The 17,881-nt window shown below is 49.4% G+C and overlaps 4 protein-coding genes across 4 annotated transcripts; 3 read left to right on the top strand and 1 right to left on the bottom strand.

The window, feature by feature from the left end:
* Positions 1–453: 453 nt before the first annotated feature.
* DFJ58DRAFT_801509 (P-loop containing nucleoside triphosphate hydrolase protein) lies at positions 454–4,100 on the top strand. The gene is made up of 24 exons (XM_041390881.1): positions 454–848; positions 908–959; positions 1,015–1,086; positions 1,138–1,164; positions 1,219–1,313; positions 1,365–1,423; positions 1,474–1,562; positions 1,609–1,849; positions 1,901–1,961; positions 2,010–2,046; positions 2,112–2,215; positions 2,268–2,288; positions 2,339–2,398; positions 2,451–2,581; positions 2,635–2,672; positions 2,723–2,769; positions 2,824–2,985; positions 3,048–3,116; positions 3,165–3,305; positions 3,355–3,451; positions 3,502–3,525; positions 3,575–3,670; positions 3,721–3,780; positions 3,833–4,100. Exons 1-24 carry the CDS (start codon positions 493–495, stop codon positions 3,866–3,868), a joined length of 2,175 nt encoding a protein of 724 aa, XP_041240973.1. The 5' UTR covers positions 454–492; the 3' UTR covers positions 3,869–4,100.
* A 15-nt stretch (positions 4,101–4,115) lies between these two features.
* Positions 4,116–9,520, top strand: DFJ58DRAFT_801506 (DNA topoisomerase). Its single transcript, XM_041390880.1, has 17 exons — positions 4,116–4,335; positions 4,388–4,630; positions 4,683–4,865; positions 4,918–5,857; positions 5,906–5,999; positions 6,048–6,363; positions 6,422–6,535; positions 6,585–6,689; positions 6,739–6,903; positions 6,955–7,140; positions 7,189–7,534; positions 7,582–7,862; positions 7,917–8,153; positions 8,210–8,518; positions 8,568–8,684; positions 8,737–8,948; positions 8,996–9,520. Exons 1-17 carry the CDS (start codon positions 4,249–4,251, stop codon positions 9,336–9,338), a joined length of 4,278 nt encoding a protein of 1,425 aa, XP_041240972.1. The 5' UTR covers positions 4,116–4,248; the 3' UTR covers positions 9,339–9,520.
* A 23-nt stretch (positions 9,521–9,543) lies between these two features.
* DFJ58DRAFT_747509 (uncharacterized protein) lies at positions 9,544–15,761 on the top strand. Its single transcript, XM_041387528.1, has 9 exons — positions 9,544–10,427; positions 10,478–10,594; positions 10,656–11,417; positions 11,470–13,158; positions 13,205–14,155; positions 14,200–14,583; positions 14,633–15,005; positions 15,046–15,131; positions 15,186–15,761. Exons 1-9 carry the CDS (start codon positions 9,732–9,734, stop codon positions 15,642–15,644), a joined length of 5,517 nt encoding a protein of 1,838 aa, XP_041240971.1. The 5' UTR covers positions 9,544–9,731; the 3' UTR covers positions 15,645–15,761.
* On the bottom strand, positions 15,762–17,876 carry DFJ58DRAFT_801492 (uncharacterized protein). The gene is made up of 11 exons (XM_041390879.1): positions 17,583–17,876; positions 17,462–17,509; positions 17,303–17,410; positions 17,158–17,253; positions 17,026–17,108; positions 16,804–16,968; positions 16,618–16,751; positions 16,458–16,571; positions 16,306–16,409; positions 16,069–16,245; positions 15,762–16,020 (listed from the first exon to the last, which is right to left on the bottom strand). Exons 1-11 carry the CDS (start codon positions 17,687–17,689, stop codon positions 15,948–15,950), a joined length of 1,209 nt encoding a protein of 402 aa, XP_041240970.1. The 5' UTR covers positions 17,690–17,876; the 3' UTR covers positions 15,762–15,947.
* Between the last annotated feature and the right edge of the window lie 5 nt (positions 17,877–17,881).

The raw sequence follows: 17,881 nt of genomic DNA, 5'->3' as shown, positions 1-17,881 counted from the left end.
CTGAAGTTGATGATTCTCCTTGCAATTGCGAGTGCATCAGAATCAGCAAGATTCTCGTTACAATCGCAAGTGTATCGAGACGGTGCACAAAGTGATGGCATGGCTATTTTCACCCTCAGAAGATGCCTCTCCGGTGGTTTTCTTGTTTGTGGCTTCAAACAACAACTTCATCCCGATGTAGGATGGCGTAGGTGACACCACGCACGACGGCCTATTTGGGGCCCGTTCCACATTAATGCGATTTGTGAAGATCCATTGAGCTTGTTGAGGCAGAAGGAATGGGTGTAGGGAAAGGGATGTATTTGGCCCACGCGGAACTTTAGATATGGATAGAGGTGTTGTAATTGGAGACTTGGAAAGTACCTTACGCTGGTGCAGCCTGACTTAGATATTCTATATTTGGCCATCTAGCTATATAAGTACGCCGGAACAGGACTGCATTTCTTCGTGTCAGGAACTCAGCATCTTTTTATCTTATACTGGCGAAGAAAGATGGCCTCCGTAGAGATTGCCGAAGAAATACGCTCGATTTTTCCCGGTACAGAAGAACTCATCGTGCAGTATCTTTCAGGTTATCTAGTCGATGACGCAGGAGAAGAGGAAGATGTTCTTCAGGTGGCCAATGACATCCTGGATTCATTGGGTATGAATCATCCAGACGACGTCAAGAGGCTGATGGCACGCCTCCGGGATCTCCTCGCCGAGCAGCTGAGTGCACGAGCGAGAAATAGCAGTCGACCAAAGCTGATGAAGCTTGACAAAGTTATGGACATGAGCAAGGTCGGTGCTATGTCGAACACCATTGGGCTTGGAGAAGGCGTAGACCTTGAGAGCATCAACAAGGGAAAGTGAGCCTGTACCTTTGTGTCGTTGCTGCTGCCTCGAACTCAGTGATGCTCCTACGCAGAGCATCCAGGGTAGATGTGAAAAAGCTCGAGAAACAGGAAGCCAAACTCAAGGTAAGCATAAACGGCTTTCTGCATCAGATGGACATGATGTAATGGTTGCTTCCAGGCCAAGATCGAGAAACGTGCTCGTCGCGACCTCTACGAAGGGTCCAAACTACTGGATCAGCACCGCAAGCAGGTCAGTAGAAACATTTATCTCTTTAAATCATTTTGATCATGCGTCTGGCAGCAAAATTATGAAGAGATGTTCATGAAGGTGATTCACTTGTGCTTGCTTCATTCAATTTGATCATTCAACAACTTCTTTCAGATCAACCCCTTGGAAGCGGCAAATGCTGCCAAAAACAAGAGCAAAGATATACATCTGCCCTCCATTGACGTCAATTTTGGTTCCAATCGTATACTGTGCGTTTCACTTTTTATTCCTGTGATACTTGTTGTGAGGTATCCCCTTAGATCAGGAGCAAGCCTTACATTGGCGTATGGCCGTCGGTATGGGCTCATAGGACGCAATGGTACGCTTTATAATGTGTCCCCTGTCGGCATGACTATACAACTTTATCAGGTGTTGGAAAGTCCACCCTTTTGAAGCATATCGCTATGCGGGAAGTACCTATCCCTGCCCATATTACCATATTGTTCGTAGAACAGGAGGTAAGTCACTGTTCTACGTATGGGCCTGTGCATGACCTCGGTATAGATTGTCGGGGACGATACAACTGCTCTCGATTCCGTTCTTAAAGCTGACGTCTGGAGAGATCACCTGTTGAAGGAAGAAGCTTCTTTGAATGCCCGCCTGGCTACGCTGGAAAAAGAAGGCGACGATAAACGGTTCGAGGATGCTAGGGAGGAGGCTTCGTCAAGATTGGCGGATGTGCACGCTCGTTTAAGTGATATGGATGCCGAGAGTGGTCCTTCGAGGGCGGCCACTCTTCTCGCCGGTATGTCGATGTCTTTATGTCAAAGAATACGTTATGATACGAACTTTTCAGGGCTGGGTTTCAGCGAGGCGGACCAATCTAAGGCTACAAGGACATTCAGTGGAGGTTGGAGGTAAGTCAAACCAATGAGACATAACAATGTCTGATATTTCGGATTCAGAATGCGACTCGCGCTAGCACGTGCGCTCTTTGTGAAGGTGCGCTGCTCAGGTCCGGATTGTTTAAAAACACTGAGGTCTGAAACATGTGCAATTGGATGTAGCCTGCTCTTCTTTTGCTTGATGAGCCTTCAAATCATATCGATCTAAATGCACTGGCTTGGTTAGAAGATTACCTTCAAACATGGCCCGGAACACTGCTTGTCGTGTTAGTTGAGCGGGTGTATGAGTTGATATTATTTTACTCACGCTTTCGACAGATCTCATGACCGTGCATTCTTGTGAGTGTGCAGAAATCTTGGTTTTACGTCTGAAATACGATTGTCTGCAGAGACGCCGTTGCGACTGATATCGTGCACCAGCACTCTGGTAGACTAGACTATTATAAAGGGTTCGTCTAGTTCATGCCCAGACAAGTGTAGTTCCTAACAGTCAATTCGCAGGAATTTCACCCAGTTCTACTCAACTAAGTCTGAACGGGACCGCAATATGCGAAAAGAATACGAAACACAAATGGATTACCGGAAACACCTACAGGCTTTCATCGACAAGTGGAGATATAATGCAGCCAGAGGTAGGAATATGAAATAGCGGTTGCTATGATTTTTTAATACGTTTTTTGCGTAGCTTCGCAGGCACAGATGAGAATCAAAATGCTGGAAAAGGTGGGTGTGTTGCACGACTTCGTTGCTACCCTTGACCAGCTGTTTTGTAGCTCCCCGAGTTAGAACCTCCAGAGGAAGAAGAGGGTGAAACTTTCAAGTGCGGAAAATCATTCTCGCTCCCAGTGCAGCGGATTGACATTCTGGCAACTAGATTCCCCGAGGCAGAGAAGATATCGCCACCATTGCTCCAATTGTCCGAGGTAACCTTCGGGTATACGCCTGAAAACCTTCTCCTCCAAGGAATCAACATCGACGTAGGGTTGGATTCACGAATAGCTATTGTTGGCGCGAATGGAGCTGGAAAATCAACCCTGTAAGTGGTACTACGTGCATCGAAGAACAGTAATACAACTAACAATTGATCGGGATACGTAGTATTAAACTCCTAACAGCGGAGCTAAGACCCTTGAGTGGCGACTTGAATCGGAACGGTCGTCTGCGGATGTCAGTCGTCACTGCGTTTGATTCATCGCCTGCTCACTTGCTTCGTAGAGGATATTTTTCACAACATCATGTTGACACACTCGATCCTGCTATGTCTCCTGTACAGTTCCTGGCCTCTAAATTCCCAGGAAAGACAGAACAAGAATATCGAGGCCACCTAGGCAACTTCCAAATTAGTGGAATGACGGGGTGCGCAAACTTCTTGTGATCCACTTGCAATTTTTTTCAATAAGAACAGGCTACAGCTTATTGGCACGCTTTCTGGAGGTCAGAAGTCTCGTGTTGCGTTTGCTGCTTTATCATTGCAAAACCCTCACATATTACTATTGGACGAGGCGAGTACAGAAGGTTACTGTTTATGATTGCTGCTGCTGATACCCACCAGCCTACTAACCATCTAGATATCGAGGTACAGCACATACCAATCTTTCTCTACTTCTGCTGACCGTTCAATGAAGGGCCTGGATGCGCTGATGGCGGCGTTGAGCACTTGGAATGGCGGTGTGATCGTTATCTCTCACGACGAGCGATTCATCACCACAGTTGCGAAGGAGGTAAGCACACGCAAATCGGTGTATCTTGGCTGCTGTCTAAGTCTGTCTAGCTATGGGTGTGCGCTGATTATGCAGTGACCAAGTTTAAGGGTGATGTACAAGCATATAAGGTTTGTACAGTATTGTGTAGGCCAAGATCATACATTGATATTCCGGTCACAGAGCATCATTGTGAGCAACATCAAAGCACGGCCATGATGGCAGTTTGTGTATGTAGTATGGGGATCCCGATCAGTCATCACTGCATGTCGCTCAAACTATTCCAAATGTCCGAGAAACGAGATGAACGGGAGTCAATACCAATTCGGAGTTGTTGTTATTTCGCTCGGCTTCTATACGTACGAATCAGACAACTGTTATCAAAGTTGCAAAATTTGTGGGTTATTTTATCTTCAAATAATCTTCCCCCAAGTGGGCCCAAGTTGCGCAACCCGAGAATCTTTGCTTGTTTTAAAAAATCAGTTTGTGGTTACGTGGTGGTCACGTGCTGACGCGCGACGCGACCGCGTTTTGTTCCTACTATTATTGTTAGCTTCATCCAACATCAACGACTGCGACCGGGCGATTCATTTTCCACAATGAGCTCTTCAGAAGGGGAGAGTTTCGACCTTGAAAATGTCTCAGGTACAGAGAGCGAGGACTACGCTCCTCCCATCAAGAAGACAGTGAGTTGTACTTGACAAATTGTGAAGGGCGCAACTTAGTGCCACCTTGCAGACGAAAGCACCAGCAAAGAAGACCGTCGCGACTAAACCCACATCGAAACCTTCAAAGCCTCCTGCGAAATCCAAGGCTGTACCCAAGAAGAAGGTACTGACGGATAAGGACGACAATGCGGATCGCAGCGCAGTGGACGTCGATAAAGTCGTTGACTCAGGCGATGAGAGTGCAGGGTCATCTAGACCAAAGGCACCAGCCCCGCCAAAGAAGAACAAGACAGCATCAGAAACTTACACCAAAGTACGCATGCTGGAACGTTAGCGATCCATTGCTAACTACAGAAGCCTGGCAGTTATCTCAACTGGAGCATATTCTGAAACGCCCTGATTCCTACATTGGAAGCGTCGAGACAATTACAGTGTCAATGTGGACGTATGATTCGGAGAACAAGCGCATGGTTCATAGAGACGTCAAATATGTCCCGGGTTTCTTTAAGATTGTGGACGAAATTCTTGTCAACGCCGCAGATAACAAGGTGTGGTGTGCGACCCCAGTGCCTTACTTGCATTGGTAACCAACTGTTATAGATCAACGACCCCAGCATGGATACCATTAAAGTGAACATCGACGTCGAACTGGGCATCATCTCTGTCTACAACAATGGCAAGGGCATTCCCATCGAGATGCACTCGCGAGAGAAAATGTACATCCCTGAGTTGATCTTCGGTCACCTTCTCTCCTCTTCCAACTATGACGACGACGAGAAGAAGCTCACTGGTGGCCGTAATGGTTACGGCGCCAAGCTTGCCAACATCTATTCCCATGAATTCACTGTCGACACTGCAGACAAAAACACCAGCCAGAAGTACAAGCAGACATGGACGGACAATATGAGCAAGGTCGGCACTGCAAAGATCACAAAGAACGGAAAGGGCGAGGAGTACACGAAGGTCACCTTTAGGCCTGACTTAAAGCGTTTTGGCATGCAGACCATCGACGAAGATACCTTGTCTTTACTCAAGCGGCGCGTGTACGATATCGCGGGCACAGTCAAGGACGTGAAGGTTTTCCTGAACGACGAGCGTCTAAAGATCAAGAACTTCAAGCAGTACGTTGAGTTATACCTCAACTCTGCTGCGGCAGAGGCTGCAGAGGCATCAGGAGGGGCGGCGCAGGGAAAGCCAGCCGTGATTTATGAACAGATTGGTCCGCGGTGGGAGGTAGCGTTCGCCGTATCGGATGGTACATTCCAGCAGGTCTCCTTCGCCAATTCCATCGCAACCACGAAGGGCGGTACGCATGTCAACCACATGGCAGACCAGATTGCGAAGAACCTCATCGCTGCCATTGGGAAGAAAAATAAAGGTGCGACAGTGAAGCCTGCACAGATTAAGAACCACATGTGGATCTTTGTCAACGCTCTCATCGAGAACCCGACATTCGACAGTCAGACAAAGGAGACGCTGACATTGACCGCCTCTAAGTTCGGTACGAAGCCCGCATTGTCCGAAGAGTTCATGAAGAAAGGTACGTATCTCGTGGAGTTGCATGTTTTGAACCCTTATCCCTGTTCAGTTCAGAAATCAACGATTATTGATCACGTCCTTAACTGGGCAAAGTTCAAGGCTGACCAGCAGATCAAGAAAACTGATGGAAGCAAGCGCAACAGGTGAGAGAGGTTTTACACAATGAGTATTGATCTAACGATGTCATGCAGATTGGCTGGAATGACCAAACTTGCCGACGCAAACAACGCAGGCACGAAACATGCTGAAAGATGTACACTAATTTTAACCGAGGGTGATTCTGCGAAAGCTTTGGCTGTGGCCGGACTGGGCGTTGTTGGTCGTGACAATTTCGGCGTATTCCCGCTCCGTGGAAAGTTGCTTAACGTCCGGGAAGCGAAGCATGACCAGATCATGAAGAACGAAGAAATCCAGAATGTCAAGAAGATTATGGGTCTCCAGCACAACAAGGAGTACAGCAATGTCAACAGTCTGCGCTATGGACGCTTAATGATCATGACGGATCAGGTCGGTCCTCTCATTGGATCGCCAATCTCTAATGAGCAAGCTAATACTTTGTGCGCAGGATCATGATGGATCTCACATCAAGGGTCTGCTCATCAACTTCTTGGATCATTTCTACCCGTCGTTATTGAAGTTGCCGAACTTCTTGGTTGAGTTTGTGACACCTATCGTGAGGGTACGCAACCTTCTTTGAGATATTTCTTCATCTGCTCATGTGCGCGAAGGTATCAAAAGGAAAACAACGGATCGATTTCTTCACTATTCCAGAGTACGAGCAGTGGGTGGAGGATACCCCCGATGCTCATAAGTGGGACTCGAAGTATTACAAGGTCTCTTCTACTTCCATGGCAATTTCTGCCTTTCTCACACACAATTCAGGGTCTTGGAACAAGCAACGATTCCGACGCTCGCTACTACTTCAGCAACATGGCTAAGCACATGATCCCTTTTGCAACAACGCAGGACGGCGACAGGGCGCTGATTGACCTTGCATTCAGCAAGAAGAAAGCTGATGATCGAAAGGAATGGCTCCGCCAGTTCAAGGTGAATGAAAATCAAAGTGTACATTATCACATACTCATCTGTACCGCATAGCCTGGCACATACCTCGACCACAACATGGACGAGATTCCCTACTCGGATTTCATCAACCGAGAGTTGATTTTGTTCTCCATGGCAGATAACGTTCGTTCTATACCGTCAGTAGCGGATGGCCTCAAGCCTGGCCAGCGCAAAGTTGTCTGGGGTTGCTTCAAGCGTAAGCTGAAGAAGGAAATCAAGGTATGTACACCGTTCCACACACTTCGTAATCTCTAATTATCCCCATAGGTTGCGCAACTCGTAGGTTACATCTCTGAGGTCGCCGCATACCATCACGGTGAAGCAAGTTTGACTATGACCATCGTGAACTTGGCCCAGGACTACGTTGGTAGCAATAACTTGAACCTGCTCTTGCCCAATGGTCAGTACGGTACGCGTGACCAGGGCGGTAAAGATCATGCTTCGGCTCGTTATATCTTTACCGAACTGTCGACCTTGAGCCGCGCTGTCTTCAACCCCGCAGATGCTCCCGTGTTGACGTACCTGAAGGAAGACAATGATTGGATCGAACCCGAGTACTATATGCCTGTTATCCCGCTCGTCCTTGTGAACGGCGCTGAGGGCATTGGAACCGGTAAGCAGACTAATCAAATATTTTCCGCAACCTGACCGTTCTATCAGGTTGGAGTACGACAATTCCCTGCTACAACCCTATTGACATTGTGGATAATCTGCGTCGCTTGATGGCGGGCGAAGAGATGGTCACGATGTTGCCTTGGTGGCGTGGCTTCAAAGGTACAATCAAGAAAGTTGGTGACCACAAGTACGACGTCACTGGTATCGTCCGCAAAATCAATGACACCACCGTCGAGGTTACGGAGCTCCCGATTCACAAGTGGACTCAAAACTACAAGACTGAGCTCGAGTCCATGATTGGTGAGAAAGGTGATGGCGTTATCAAGGTGACCACACATTCAGGTGTCGTCTTGTTCTTTCATTAAAGTATGAGTCAACAGGACTACAAGGAACACCACGATAACGTGAACATCCACTTCGTGATTAGTATGGCTGCGAAGGACCTCGAGAAGGCTGAGGAACAGGGTCTCACGGAGTTCTTCAAGCTCACGTCCAAGATCAATACCAGCAACATGATAGCGTTTAATTTTGAGGGCAAGATCCAGAAGTACGCGTCCCCTGAGGAGATCGTTGAGGAATTTTACCCGCAAAGGCTTGCATACTACCAGAAGCGAAAGGCAAGCGATTGTTGAGAATTCAAGGGTTGAAGTGCTTATGTTCTATTGCTACGCAGGAATACCTCGCGAATGAACTGCAAATACAATTTGAGCGCCTCTCGAACCAGGCACGGTTCGTGAAGATGATTGTGGACAAAGAGCTTGTCGTGTCGAATCGGAAGAAGATCGATCTTATGGCTGAGCTGCGCAGGCTCAAGTTCCGACCATTTCCCAAAGTGACGAAGGCGAAGGCTGCTGGTGAGACGGGGGATGTTGTCCAGCCCGAAGATGAAGAGAACGAGGCGGAAGAGAGTGTCAAAGATGCTGGAACTACTGATTATGACTACTTGCTTGGTATGGCCATCTGGAGCTTGACGAAGGAGAAGGTGCGTATATCAATGTCTTCATTGTGTTTTCATTCTGAATATCATCTAGATCGAGAAACTCATGCAACAAGCGGCAGACAAGGATACTGAACTTCTTGCTCTTCTTGAGCGCAGTCCCAATGATCTCTGGAATGAGGACCTGGATATTTTCCTGAAAGAGTGGGAAGTAAGTTCACCTTGCTGTTGCCTAGACCACGAGATTGAGTGTCCCATGTCAGAAATCATGTCAAGAGTTTGACAATAAGTCCTTACTCGACGCCAACGGTAAGAAGATCAAGAAGAAGCAAGCAACGCTCGAACATCGCAAGTCGTTACCTGGGCGGAAGAAAGTGAAGGCAGACTCTGATTCAGAATTTGAGATGGCCCCAGCTGCGCAAGCGAAGGGCAAGGGCAAAGCCAAAGCTAAGGAGGAACCTCTCAAACGGAAAAGGTAGTTTTTTTCCGGTAAAAGGAATTAACCAATAACCATTTGTTTAGTCTCAAGGCAGAGGAAGACAGCGATGAAGACTACATCAAGCCTGCGGCGAAGAAGATGAAGACCAATCAGGCCCCAGTGACCGACTTCTTCGACAAGAAGCCGCCTGGCCCCTCAGAGCCCAAAAAGCCTGTTGCTCGAAAACCTTCGAGCAGCAAACCAGCTCCTGTGAAGAAAGCTGTAGCCAAGAAGGAGAGCGATGACGAGATCATCATTGCAAGCGACTCGGATACTCCACCTGCGCCGCCGAAGCGACCAGCACGAGCAAAGACCAAGAAGTATATTGAGATAGAGTCAGATTCTGCTTCAGAAACGGAAGATGTGTCTATGTTTGAGGAAGACTGAGTTTACCATCGACATACACATACCTATAACTTCTTTTCTTCGCATTTTTTCTCACTTCATGCATGACTGTTCTGTATTTCCTACCTGTTGAATTTTTTCTATACTTAACCCTGCAACTGCACATCTATAGATAAATCCGGGGCAAAGCCACGTGGTTTGTATAATGGACGTGATTTTCTTGATGTTTTCGTTTTGATTGTTCTTTCCTCACGTCCGACTGTCAGACTTCCAGCGCAGAGGGCAGCAGTGTGCGCGTCTCCTGCGCATGCTTTGGTTTAAAGATACCCAGAGGAAGATTCTTGGAGCACGCAAAGCTCAGTTTATTGTTGTCACTGAAGTACTGACATTCAGCGCCAATCTGTTCAGTGTTTGCAGAAACATAATTTCTGCGTAATGGATTCGCATCCGCGTCAACCTCCACCTAGGCTCAGCATACCTCCAATGCTTACCGTGCAGCAGCCTTTTGACGGCAGGCAACCTATGTTTTCACCTGTTCTTCCTACTGCTCTCCAGCATAATTTTCATCCTCAACCCTACTTTATGAATGGTCCTCCGCTGCAAACACCTATGCAAACCTTTTTTTCTCATCAACCACCTCCTGCTCCCGCTCGTCCCACCTACGCGAATCACCAAGGACATGCAAGCATATCTCATTTTCCTGGTTACCCACCACCGAGTGCCATTCCCATGACTCCCTTGGGTTCTGCTTTTCCACCACACATGGGCCCGCCATTTGGACAACCCTTTATTCCTCGGAATAGAAGAACTCCAAGCGTTAGCATAGGTGGTCCGCCAAAAGCACCGCTCGGAGGACCAGGGCGTAAGCATAGCCCCTTGCCTCCTCCACATGCTGCACCCACTCCAGCCCCAAAGGGTAAAAAGGTTGTCGTAAATATACCAGTGGAGACAATTCCCGGCGATATTGGAGAACTGTCAACGCGTCCGCCATGGGCACGAACACCGGTAGCTGCATTGAACGTAGAAGAGCCAGAGGTTATCGCGCCTGAGATAACCTCAATTGAGCTCTATCCACCAGAATCGTGGCGGCTAGACATCCCTGATACGGTGGACGTATTTCTTCCTGGCAAGGTGCGCAAGCCTCTTAGCTCCTTCCCATATAGTGTTTGACACTTCAACAGGCTGCGTGGGACGCTATAAAACTGAATGTTATCGAACAGAAGCTTGAGAGGCTGGGTGTAGAGAGAGGTTCAGGAAGTACCCTTCCAATCCACGCCCCTCATGCACGTGCATCATCGGTATGTATCTTTTTCATCTTATATATCAATTTCCCTTACGGCGTGTCTTGACGTGTCTAAGATTTCATCTCCTGCCGACCCGTCCCTGCTGCACTTCAAGTTGAATAAATTGCAGCAGTCACAGACTGCATCCTCACTGAATTCACTGTCGCATTCGCCTCAGCCACTATTCAATTTGTCTCCCTCTCCCCAACAACTTCCTCCCCGATTCCAAAACAGGCATGGTCACAGTCTGTCCCTTGCACACCCTCCGTTCCACGAAAATTTCTACATTCCAAGCGCGGCATTCAATCCTTTTGGGCCGAACGCAGTCCTCGGCTCCGACAGCATCGAAACAAACTTCTCTGCCGAACCATTCCCTGCTCCTATCGAAGGTATTCATGCTCCGCAAGGTCGCGTCCCAGTTTCTGTTCCGTCTCTTATTCCTTCTGGTATCTCTCGCGGAAGCAGTCGTCCTGATTTCGTACGCGGGTTTGGCCTCGACATCCCGGAGGAGGAAGAGCCTCCGGAGGAAGAAGTACCTGCTGACACAGACGACAATGCTGTAATTGATATGGACGGACTTGATGGTCAAGATTCAGGGAGAGATGCGACAACGGTTGCGCTGAGCAGGTTGCACTCGAGGCATGTGTCACGACTGTCGGCTGCGCTATCATTACGGTCAGTTGGTGGCGTCACGGAAGGCGCTATGTCTGAGGTTAAGTTGGTGCCCATTCGGAGTCCGGCTGGCAACCCAGGCATTGATGACCTTGACAAAGAGGCAGTTGGAGAGTGGACGGGATCGGAGGACATGCACGTAGATAAGGAACAATCAGACGATGAGGTATGCATTACAATTTCTGTACTATTCACGCACCAGTTTGACAGACTTGAAGGAGAGCATTGGCGAGTGGTCGAACCCCTCGGACGAAGAGCGGGCTCGTCAAAATCGGGTTCAACGCCGTATTTTGCGCCAAAGGAAACATGAAGCTGAGAAACCCAGACGTCTCCCAAACTTTCCTGTTCCCCCAGGTGGTGGGCTGGGCATGTCTTTGCGTGGTGACTACGATCTTGTCTCGAATCCAAGCGAGGAGGATCACCGAGGAGAACTGCATACGGCATTTCTCGGCGTGGATCCGTCAGATTTCCCAGTTAGACCGTTGTCGGCGTCTACAACTGGAAGGCGACCTCTCCCCCCTCTCCCCCACTCCCGTGGTCAATCAGGACAATACTCGGTACATGACCCCGCCCTCGCTCACTCGCGAAATGTCTCGGAGCAGCTCGACGTCCACAGTGAAGGACCGGCCCCTATCCCACAGTCATCTTCATCTGGGGCGCTCAATCCACACGCGAAGCCTTTCGTGTTTGGTTCAGCCAGGCAATCTGGTTCATGGTCCCTTGAGGCGGCACCGCTGCAGGTTCCCGCTCTTAGCCATACACGCATTCCATCCCTCGGAAAGCCACTCAACGCGGCTGCACAAGAGTTCAAGCCTACAGGGTTCACATTTCGTCCGCCACCTGGGGTGCCTCGTATGGCCTTCCCCGCACCTGAGCCTTCACGGCCTCTGCCGGTCCCGCCGGCACGTGCTCAACAGGGACGGGAGAAAAGGCAGCGTCGTGGATCCTGCTCATCATTTGATGAAGATGAGGATGATAGTGGCAAGGAGAATATGGCCTCATTTAGATTCCCTACATTGGGCGAGACTCCGCGCAGCCGTCGCTCTGCTCCTACATCGCCATGGACGTTGGGATCGAGAGATTTCAACACAAGTGCTGGGCCACTGCAACCTCTCACGTTTTCTGGGTTCTCCACTCTTGCCTTGCCTGATGAAGATGGAGCGCAGGAGATTGAGATATCTGGACACGCACAGACAACCGGCAACTTTGAATCACCCCAGAACGATGACTTCCTTGGCATTCCAAGCACGTTCCCATCGATTGCACCTACGAGGCCGAAACGCGCACCTATCCCGTTAGATTTCAAGAATCCTACCCCCAGCAACACACTGCCTGCTGGTGTCTTCAAAGCTCTGGTGGGTGATGAGAAAACTCGCCGTACTGTGCGCTCTCGGCTGAGTTCCCGCGAGATATTCGAGCACTCGCAGCGGCCGTCCCTCGACGATCTTGCAGCGCCCGCCATATCGATGTTACAGCAACGTTCGCAATCGCGGCTTGTCACTGACCCCGGACTTCAACGTCAACCGTTTGAGTCTCCTGACATATTTACGCCTGCTATCAAACGTCGCTCCTCGTTGCCTGCATTGCATAGCGCCCATAACTCTCACACCTCGGAGCTTTCAAATGTTTCTATTCCTGCCCTTAATCTCACGAAGCGTCTCAAGGCGCAAGCTTTAGAGGATAAAATTGAGGCATCATTGACCGAGAAATTCCAAGCGCTCAGAGTCGAGCTCGCTCGGGACAGAACGTCGACGAGTGGACCATCCATCAGCCCTGCTACAGAAGATATGATCACGGAGGTTGTTGGCTTGTTCCGTACCCAGCTCCAGGAGTCTGCTGCTCGTGGCCTCGACGATAGCCAGATGGACGCCCGTGGCGAACTGGACCTTGCAGTCATCCGCGATGTGGTGCAGCGAGGGTAATGCAGAGGGTCTGTTGTTGATGCAGACAGAGTTGCGCGAGCTCGTGAATCGCCTCGAGCAAGTTATACCTACGGGATCATCTACAGATGTTGTTGCCGCTCTGGAACCATTGAAGAAGAACATGCAGGACATTCTTGACAACATTGGGCAGCTGTCGTCACAAATCGACAAACACTCTGGTCCTTTCGCAGACAAACCTGAACGGCTAGCCCTGATTGGTGATATCATGACTGCTCTGGCACCCACCTTCATGGCCCTGCGACCTGAAGCTGTCGACTATAATACCCTCACAGCCCAGCTCAGTCAAGCCGTCAAGCCGAACATCGAGCAGTTGATTGACCTCGCAGCCGACAAACGGGAGACCGCCGGGTTGATCGTGGACAGCATCATACCTCTGCTGCCCAAGGTGACGCTGGATACTGAAGAGGTGATTGCCCAAATCACTACTGAAGTTCGCCGTGTCATTGCCCCCATCGACGCGCATGAAATCAAGGAACAAGTGGCTGATCTAGTGGTGGAGCGTCTGGACTCTCGTCTTGCTGTTCGTGACAAGGCTTTCAACGTTGAAGTCGTTTCAGGCAAAGTCGCAGAGGGAGTCTCTGGCCTGCTCCATTCGATTAATGATGTGATTCCCAAGCTAGATGCTCTGGGTGAGGCTCAGCAATTCATAGTCCAAAAGAGCGATGAAATTGCCCTGAAACACACTGATCTCCATGCCGTTGTCGCCAGCTTCCCTGCTCAACTTGATGATATCAAGTGCGCTATGCGGTTAAGCAGTCAAGAGCTGCAAGCCCAAGCGTCGCCGCAGAGTAATGAAGAAGTCCTATCGGCTATCCACCGGTTGGAGGTTGCTATCAACTCCCTGGCTAGCACCCATCTGCCCTCCTCAACACAAAACGACGAGCTTCTCTCGATGCACAAGTCCCTCCGCGAGGATCTTTCTGAACGCATGGATGCGCTACCTGAGGCGTTACATGTAGCCGTCAGTGTTCTTCAAACCGCTCATGCTGAGTTCGCAGTCTCTAGGGACGCCTCGAAAGAGACCAGGAAGAGATTCGTAAACTCAAGGCAGCGAATGCTGAACACCAGGCACATGTGGCAAAGGCTCGTGGAGCCCATGGCCAAGTCCGGGTGGAGAAAGACAACCTCGCTGAACGCCTCAAGGATATTGAGTCTGAGAGAGATAGGCTCCGTGCTCAGGTTGAAGAACTCCAGAGTGCTATCAAAACCCAGAGCACAGATATTGCTGCCGTCGGGTCGCGGAATTCTGAACTAGAGGGAGCGCTTTCCCAAAGCCTTGCACGCCTTAAAGCTTCAGATGTTGCAACACATACCAATCAAGAACGAATTAGCGAATTGGAGAAGGCGAACAAGGAGGCATTGGCTGAGCAAGCCAACCTCAATTCCAAGGTACATTGCTCTCTTTGCCGATATCGTTCGTTATCTGATGGCACGTCAGGTTGCGGAATTGGACGCATCAGTGAAGCTTGTGACACATGAGAAGGCCTTGGCTGTGCATACTTTTGAACTCCTCCAGAAAGAGCACGAGCATCTGCTTTCACAACAGAGCCATTGGGACGACCTCCATCGCGCGGCAGAACAAATTGGCATGCTCACTACCCTTATGGACCAGGCTAGCAATGAAGAACTTAAGGAACTCCGACGCACGAGTCGCATCCTTGAAAGCGAGCACGCAGCGCTTCAAAAGCGTTTCAGGGAACAGGAACACAAAGTTTCCAACGCTGAACGCACTGCAATCGCCGCCAGGCAGAACTTGGTCCAAGCCCAACAGCGTTCCTCTGAGTGGGAGAACCGCGCGAGCGAGTATGAGGGTGACTTGGAGAAGACACGTGCTAAGCTAGACGAGGGTAGAGCAAGTTCATGCTCAACTTGATGCGGATTATTCCTTTGTAAAGCTTCAACTGGAAGAAAAGGAAGCAGAGGACCGCTTGGTTAAGGTGGGAATCACAGTAGTCCCGCGCACTACATTCCAATTGATGTCTGATCTGCAGGACCGAGAACAAAAGTTACGCGATCAGGTTGCAAACTTCGAGGCTCAAGTTGCTCGGCTTGAAACTGACCTTTCGAAGGCCAAGGCGACCCCAGCTCCATCTATGGCGTCCTCATATATCAAAATTGGACATACAGAGTCTCCCCCACGTCCTGATTCGCGTTCAAGTACTGTCTGTTCTGGAGACAGATCAAGTACACCAGTTGCGCAGATGAATGGCTCTAGCCTACCTCGTAACGATACTCCTCCTAAATCATCTCCGTCCGTTCGGGACTCAATGCATGCACCACGTACATTTTCCCAGTTTGGTTCCGTCGTACCTGCCACTCCTCAGCCCAGGCGACTCATCGGAGCATATCGACCTCAATCTGTTGTCTCTCAATACTCCTCGCGGTCAGTGGCATCCCCGACGCCAAGTACAGTTTCAATCATACCGGACGACGATGGCTGGTACTCGTAACTCGTTCGATACCATCCGCATTTGCTCATTTCGACCTCATGATATCCTGATCTAATCGATGGTCTTGCTTTTTAGCCTTAGTTTTGCCGCATTTCCTTTATATATCCATTCATTTCACATCTGGTGTTGTCATTGGATCCATTGTCGTATATATACCCTTCAATTTTTGCTACAGGTACAATCCAATGGATGCGCATTATGTTACAACTGCGTGGGATAAGATGTAAATGTGATGGTGGGTGAAGACACAAGCAAAGCAAAAGCAGATAAACGTCAAAATGAAAAGTATATGTCAGGTCAACGTCATTCTGTCGTGGGCGGCCATATCCAAGTTTGCACTGCATCTATAGCTTCAGGAGAATCATCTCGAGGGATCCTATGAGAGACATCAGCAGAAATTATGCAGAGACGTAAGATGGATTACTTGAGTTTAGGTTCCCACCGTCCATCGTGTCTCTCGAAGTAGCGAGGAACAAATTTCTCGCCGCTCTCCTCTCGCTTGCGGCGCAGTTCGCGTTGGGCGTCTTCCACTGCGCTCTTAGCCTCCGTGGCACGTTCCATATTCCTCTCCTCGATAGCCTGCGTAAGGTCTTTCCATAGGCTGCGCATCCAGGTCCCATCATCAGCCGCGTATCCATCTAGTCAATTAAAACATATTCACCGGCGTGATTCGTATGGTTCTTGTTGTTCTATGTCCGGTACATATTTCGGTGCTACACTTTGTCCGTCCTTCGCGGCATCGAATAGCACGCGTTTGCTTCCACTCTGTAACTGGATGAGAAAGCTGCTACTGAAAAGAGTTCTTTGGCGAACCTTGATGCTCTTAAAATCCATGACGTGACTCCACCGCCCCGACACCTCGCCTGTGTCTGAGTTTCCTCGACGTACACGTCCGGCTATTGCGTTATATGTTCCAGAGAAGAAGCCCTGAGACAGAATGAGACAACGATCATCTAAGGAACCACGCAGTGACCTTTGTCTTGAACTCCAAATCGCAGAATAGTCTATTCTTCTCGTTCTTCACTACACACGTATCACCTAACTCCAGTACCATCTTGCCGAATAGAATCCCCCTTGCATACATATTAGGCATCGTTACTACGTACTCTGCCATGCACAGTCAGTAACGGCATATCTGTCATGGACACGAACTACACACCGCCATCGTCTGGGACGCCCATAAGCGTGATTCTGTTCTCACCCTCCATGGTGGTAGAGACGCTGTTGCCAAGGAATTTAGACTTTGGTCTGAGCTCCCCGACGATGCAGACGCGATTTGCAGGTGAAATGTAGAAGAATGCGGAGATAGGTGGGTGGTGCGACACTGAAGGGTAGAGTGGTGAGCGCCAGCATGCATTCGTCGGCTGCACAAGCGACATACCTTGCTCAGCGACAAAGAAACCTCGTGTACCATTCGGATAGTCATACCTACAACGGAAGAATTCTCCAAGAACGGGGTTGTATCTGCGCTTGCTAACCAAGGGCCGATGATGCAAGATGGGTGGAGACTTACGGTTTCTTTACGCCCTTGGGCTTGATATGCCATCCAGCGAGGTAGTATTGAAGGATACGAGTAAATCGCTCTTCTGGATCGTCGCAATTCTCAGCACTGGGCAGGGGGTTATACCTGAGATCGGGAGAGGTGACAGTGTACTCGCCCGAATATGAGATCCGGATGCGACATGAAGTCCGTGATGCGCTCGAGCGTGCTTCGGGGCTCAAGCACGAACGTAGGAAAGGTCACTTTGGACAGGTCCATCCCAACTCTTGTCTAGGTGTCAGAACCGAAGTTTTGACACGTAGCTCACAGCACGCACCTGAGCTGGGATATCAGCGAAAGAATGACAGATCCTTCATTCTCGTCACTGTAAGCAGAATTAGTATCGAGGACGATCATGGGTCTATGTAAGAATGAGTAGTAAAGGAAGAATGACAAACAGGATTGAAGTATCGTCGGGTTCTGTGTCTTCTGGCGCCCTGTCGTCCACGGAGAGACCGCGTGCCCTCTTGATATGGGATCCAGCCTGGCTGAAAAGGCCCATCATGGTCGATTGACACAAAAGATTAGACGCTAGGCTGAGAATGATTTACAAGTGAGGCCTGCGGGCCTTGCTGTGTCCCTGATTTGTTGAGTTCGATTGATATGGCTGGCTCGGAAATGATAGCCTTGCCGCAAAAACGATGATGATGAAACACGCGTCACAATTCAGAAGTTGACACTTATAGCGGCGTAGGGT

Source organism: Suillus subalutaceus, assembly GCF_016647625.1.
Source record: "Suillus subalutaceus strain FC151 chromosome Unknown DFJ58scaffold_97, whole genome shotgun sequence".
NCBI classification, from domain to species: domain Eukaryota; kingdom Fungi; phylum Basidiomycota; class Agaricomycetes; order Boletales; family Suillaceae; genus Suillus; species Suillus subalutaceus.
This window is presented reverse-complemented; position numbering and strand designations above follow the sequence as displayed.

Bases quoted from the DNA above. Each gene is read 5' to 3' on its own strand.
- DFJ58DRAFT_801492 (XM_041390879.1), bottom strand. From the start codon at position 17,689: ATGATGGGCCTTTTCAGCCAGGCTGGATCCCATATCAAGAGGGCACGC. The intron at 17,254-17,302 runs GCGAGTACACTG...CCCCCTGCCCAG, and splicing joins CATCCGGATCTCATATTCGG to TGCTGAGAATTGCGACGATC. The intron at 16,246-16,305 runs GTGAATATGTTT...CTGGATGCGCAG, and splicing joins GAACCATACGAATCACGCCG to CCTATGGAAAGACCTTACGC.
- DFJ58DRAFT_747509 (XM_041387528.1), top strand. From the start codon at position 9,732: ATGGATTCGCATCCGCGTCAACCTCCACCTAGGCTCAGCATACCTCCA. The intron at 11,418-11,469 runs GTATGCATTACA...ACAGACTTGAAG, and splicing joins AGGAACAATCAGACGATGAG to GAGAGCATTGGCGAGTGGTC. The intron at 14,156-14,199 runs GTCAGTGTTCTT...CGCAGTCTCTAG, and splicing joins CTGAGGCGTTACATGTAGCC to GGACGCCTCGAAAGAGACCA.
- DFJ58DRAFT_801506 (XM_041390880.1), top strand. From the start codon at position 4,249: ATGAGCTCTTCAGAAGGGGAGAGTTTCGACCTTGAAAATGTCTCAGGT. The intron at 6,536-6,584 runs GTACGCAACCTT...ATGTGCGCGAAG, and splicing joins TTGTGACACCTATCGTGAGG to GTATCAAAAGGAAAACAACG. The intron at 6,904-6,954 runs GTGAATGAAAAT...TGTACCGCATAG, and splicing joins AATGGCTCCGCCAGTTCAAG to CCTGGCACATACCTCGACCA.
- DFJ58DRAFT_801509 (XM_041390881.1), top strand. From the start codon at position 493: ATGGCCTCCGTAGAGATTGCCGAAGAAATACGCTCGATTTTTCCCGGT. The intron at 1,165-1,218 runs GTGATTCACTTG...AACTTCTTTCAG, and splicing joins ATGAAGAGATGTTCATGAAG to ATCAACCCCTTGGAAGCGGC. The intron at 2,673-2,722 runs GTGGGTGTGTTG...GCTGTTTTGTAG, and splicing joins GAATCAAAATGCTGGAAAAG to CTCCCCGAGTTAGAACCTCC.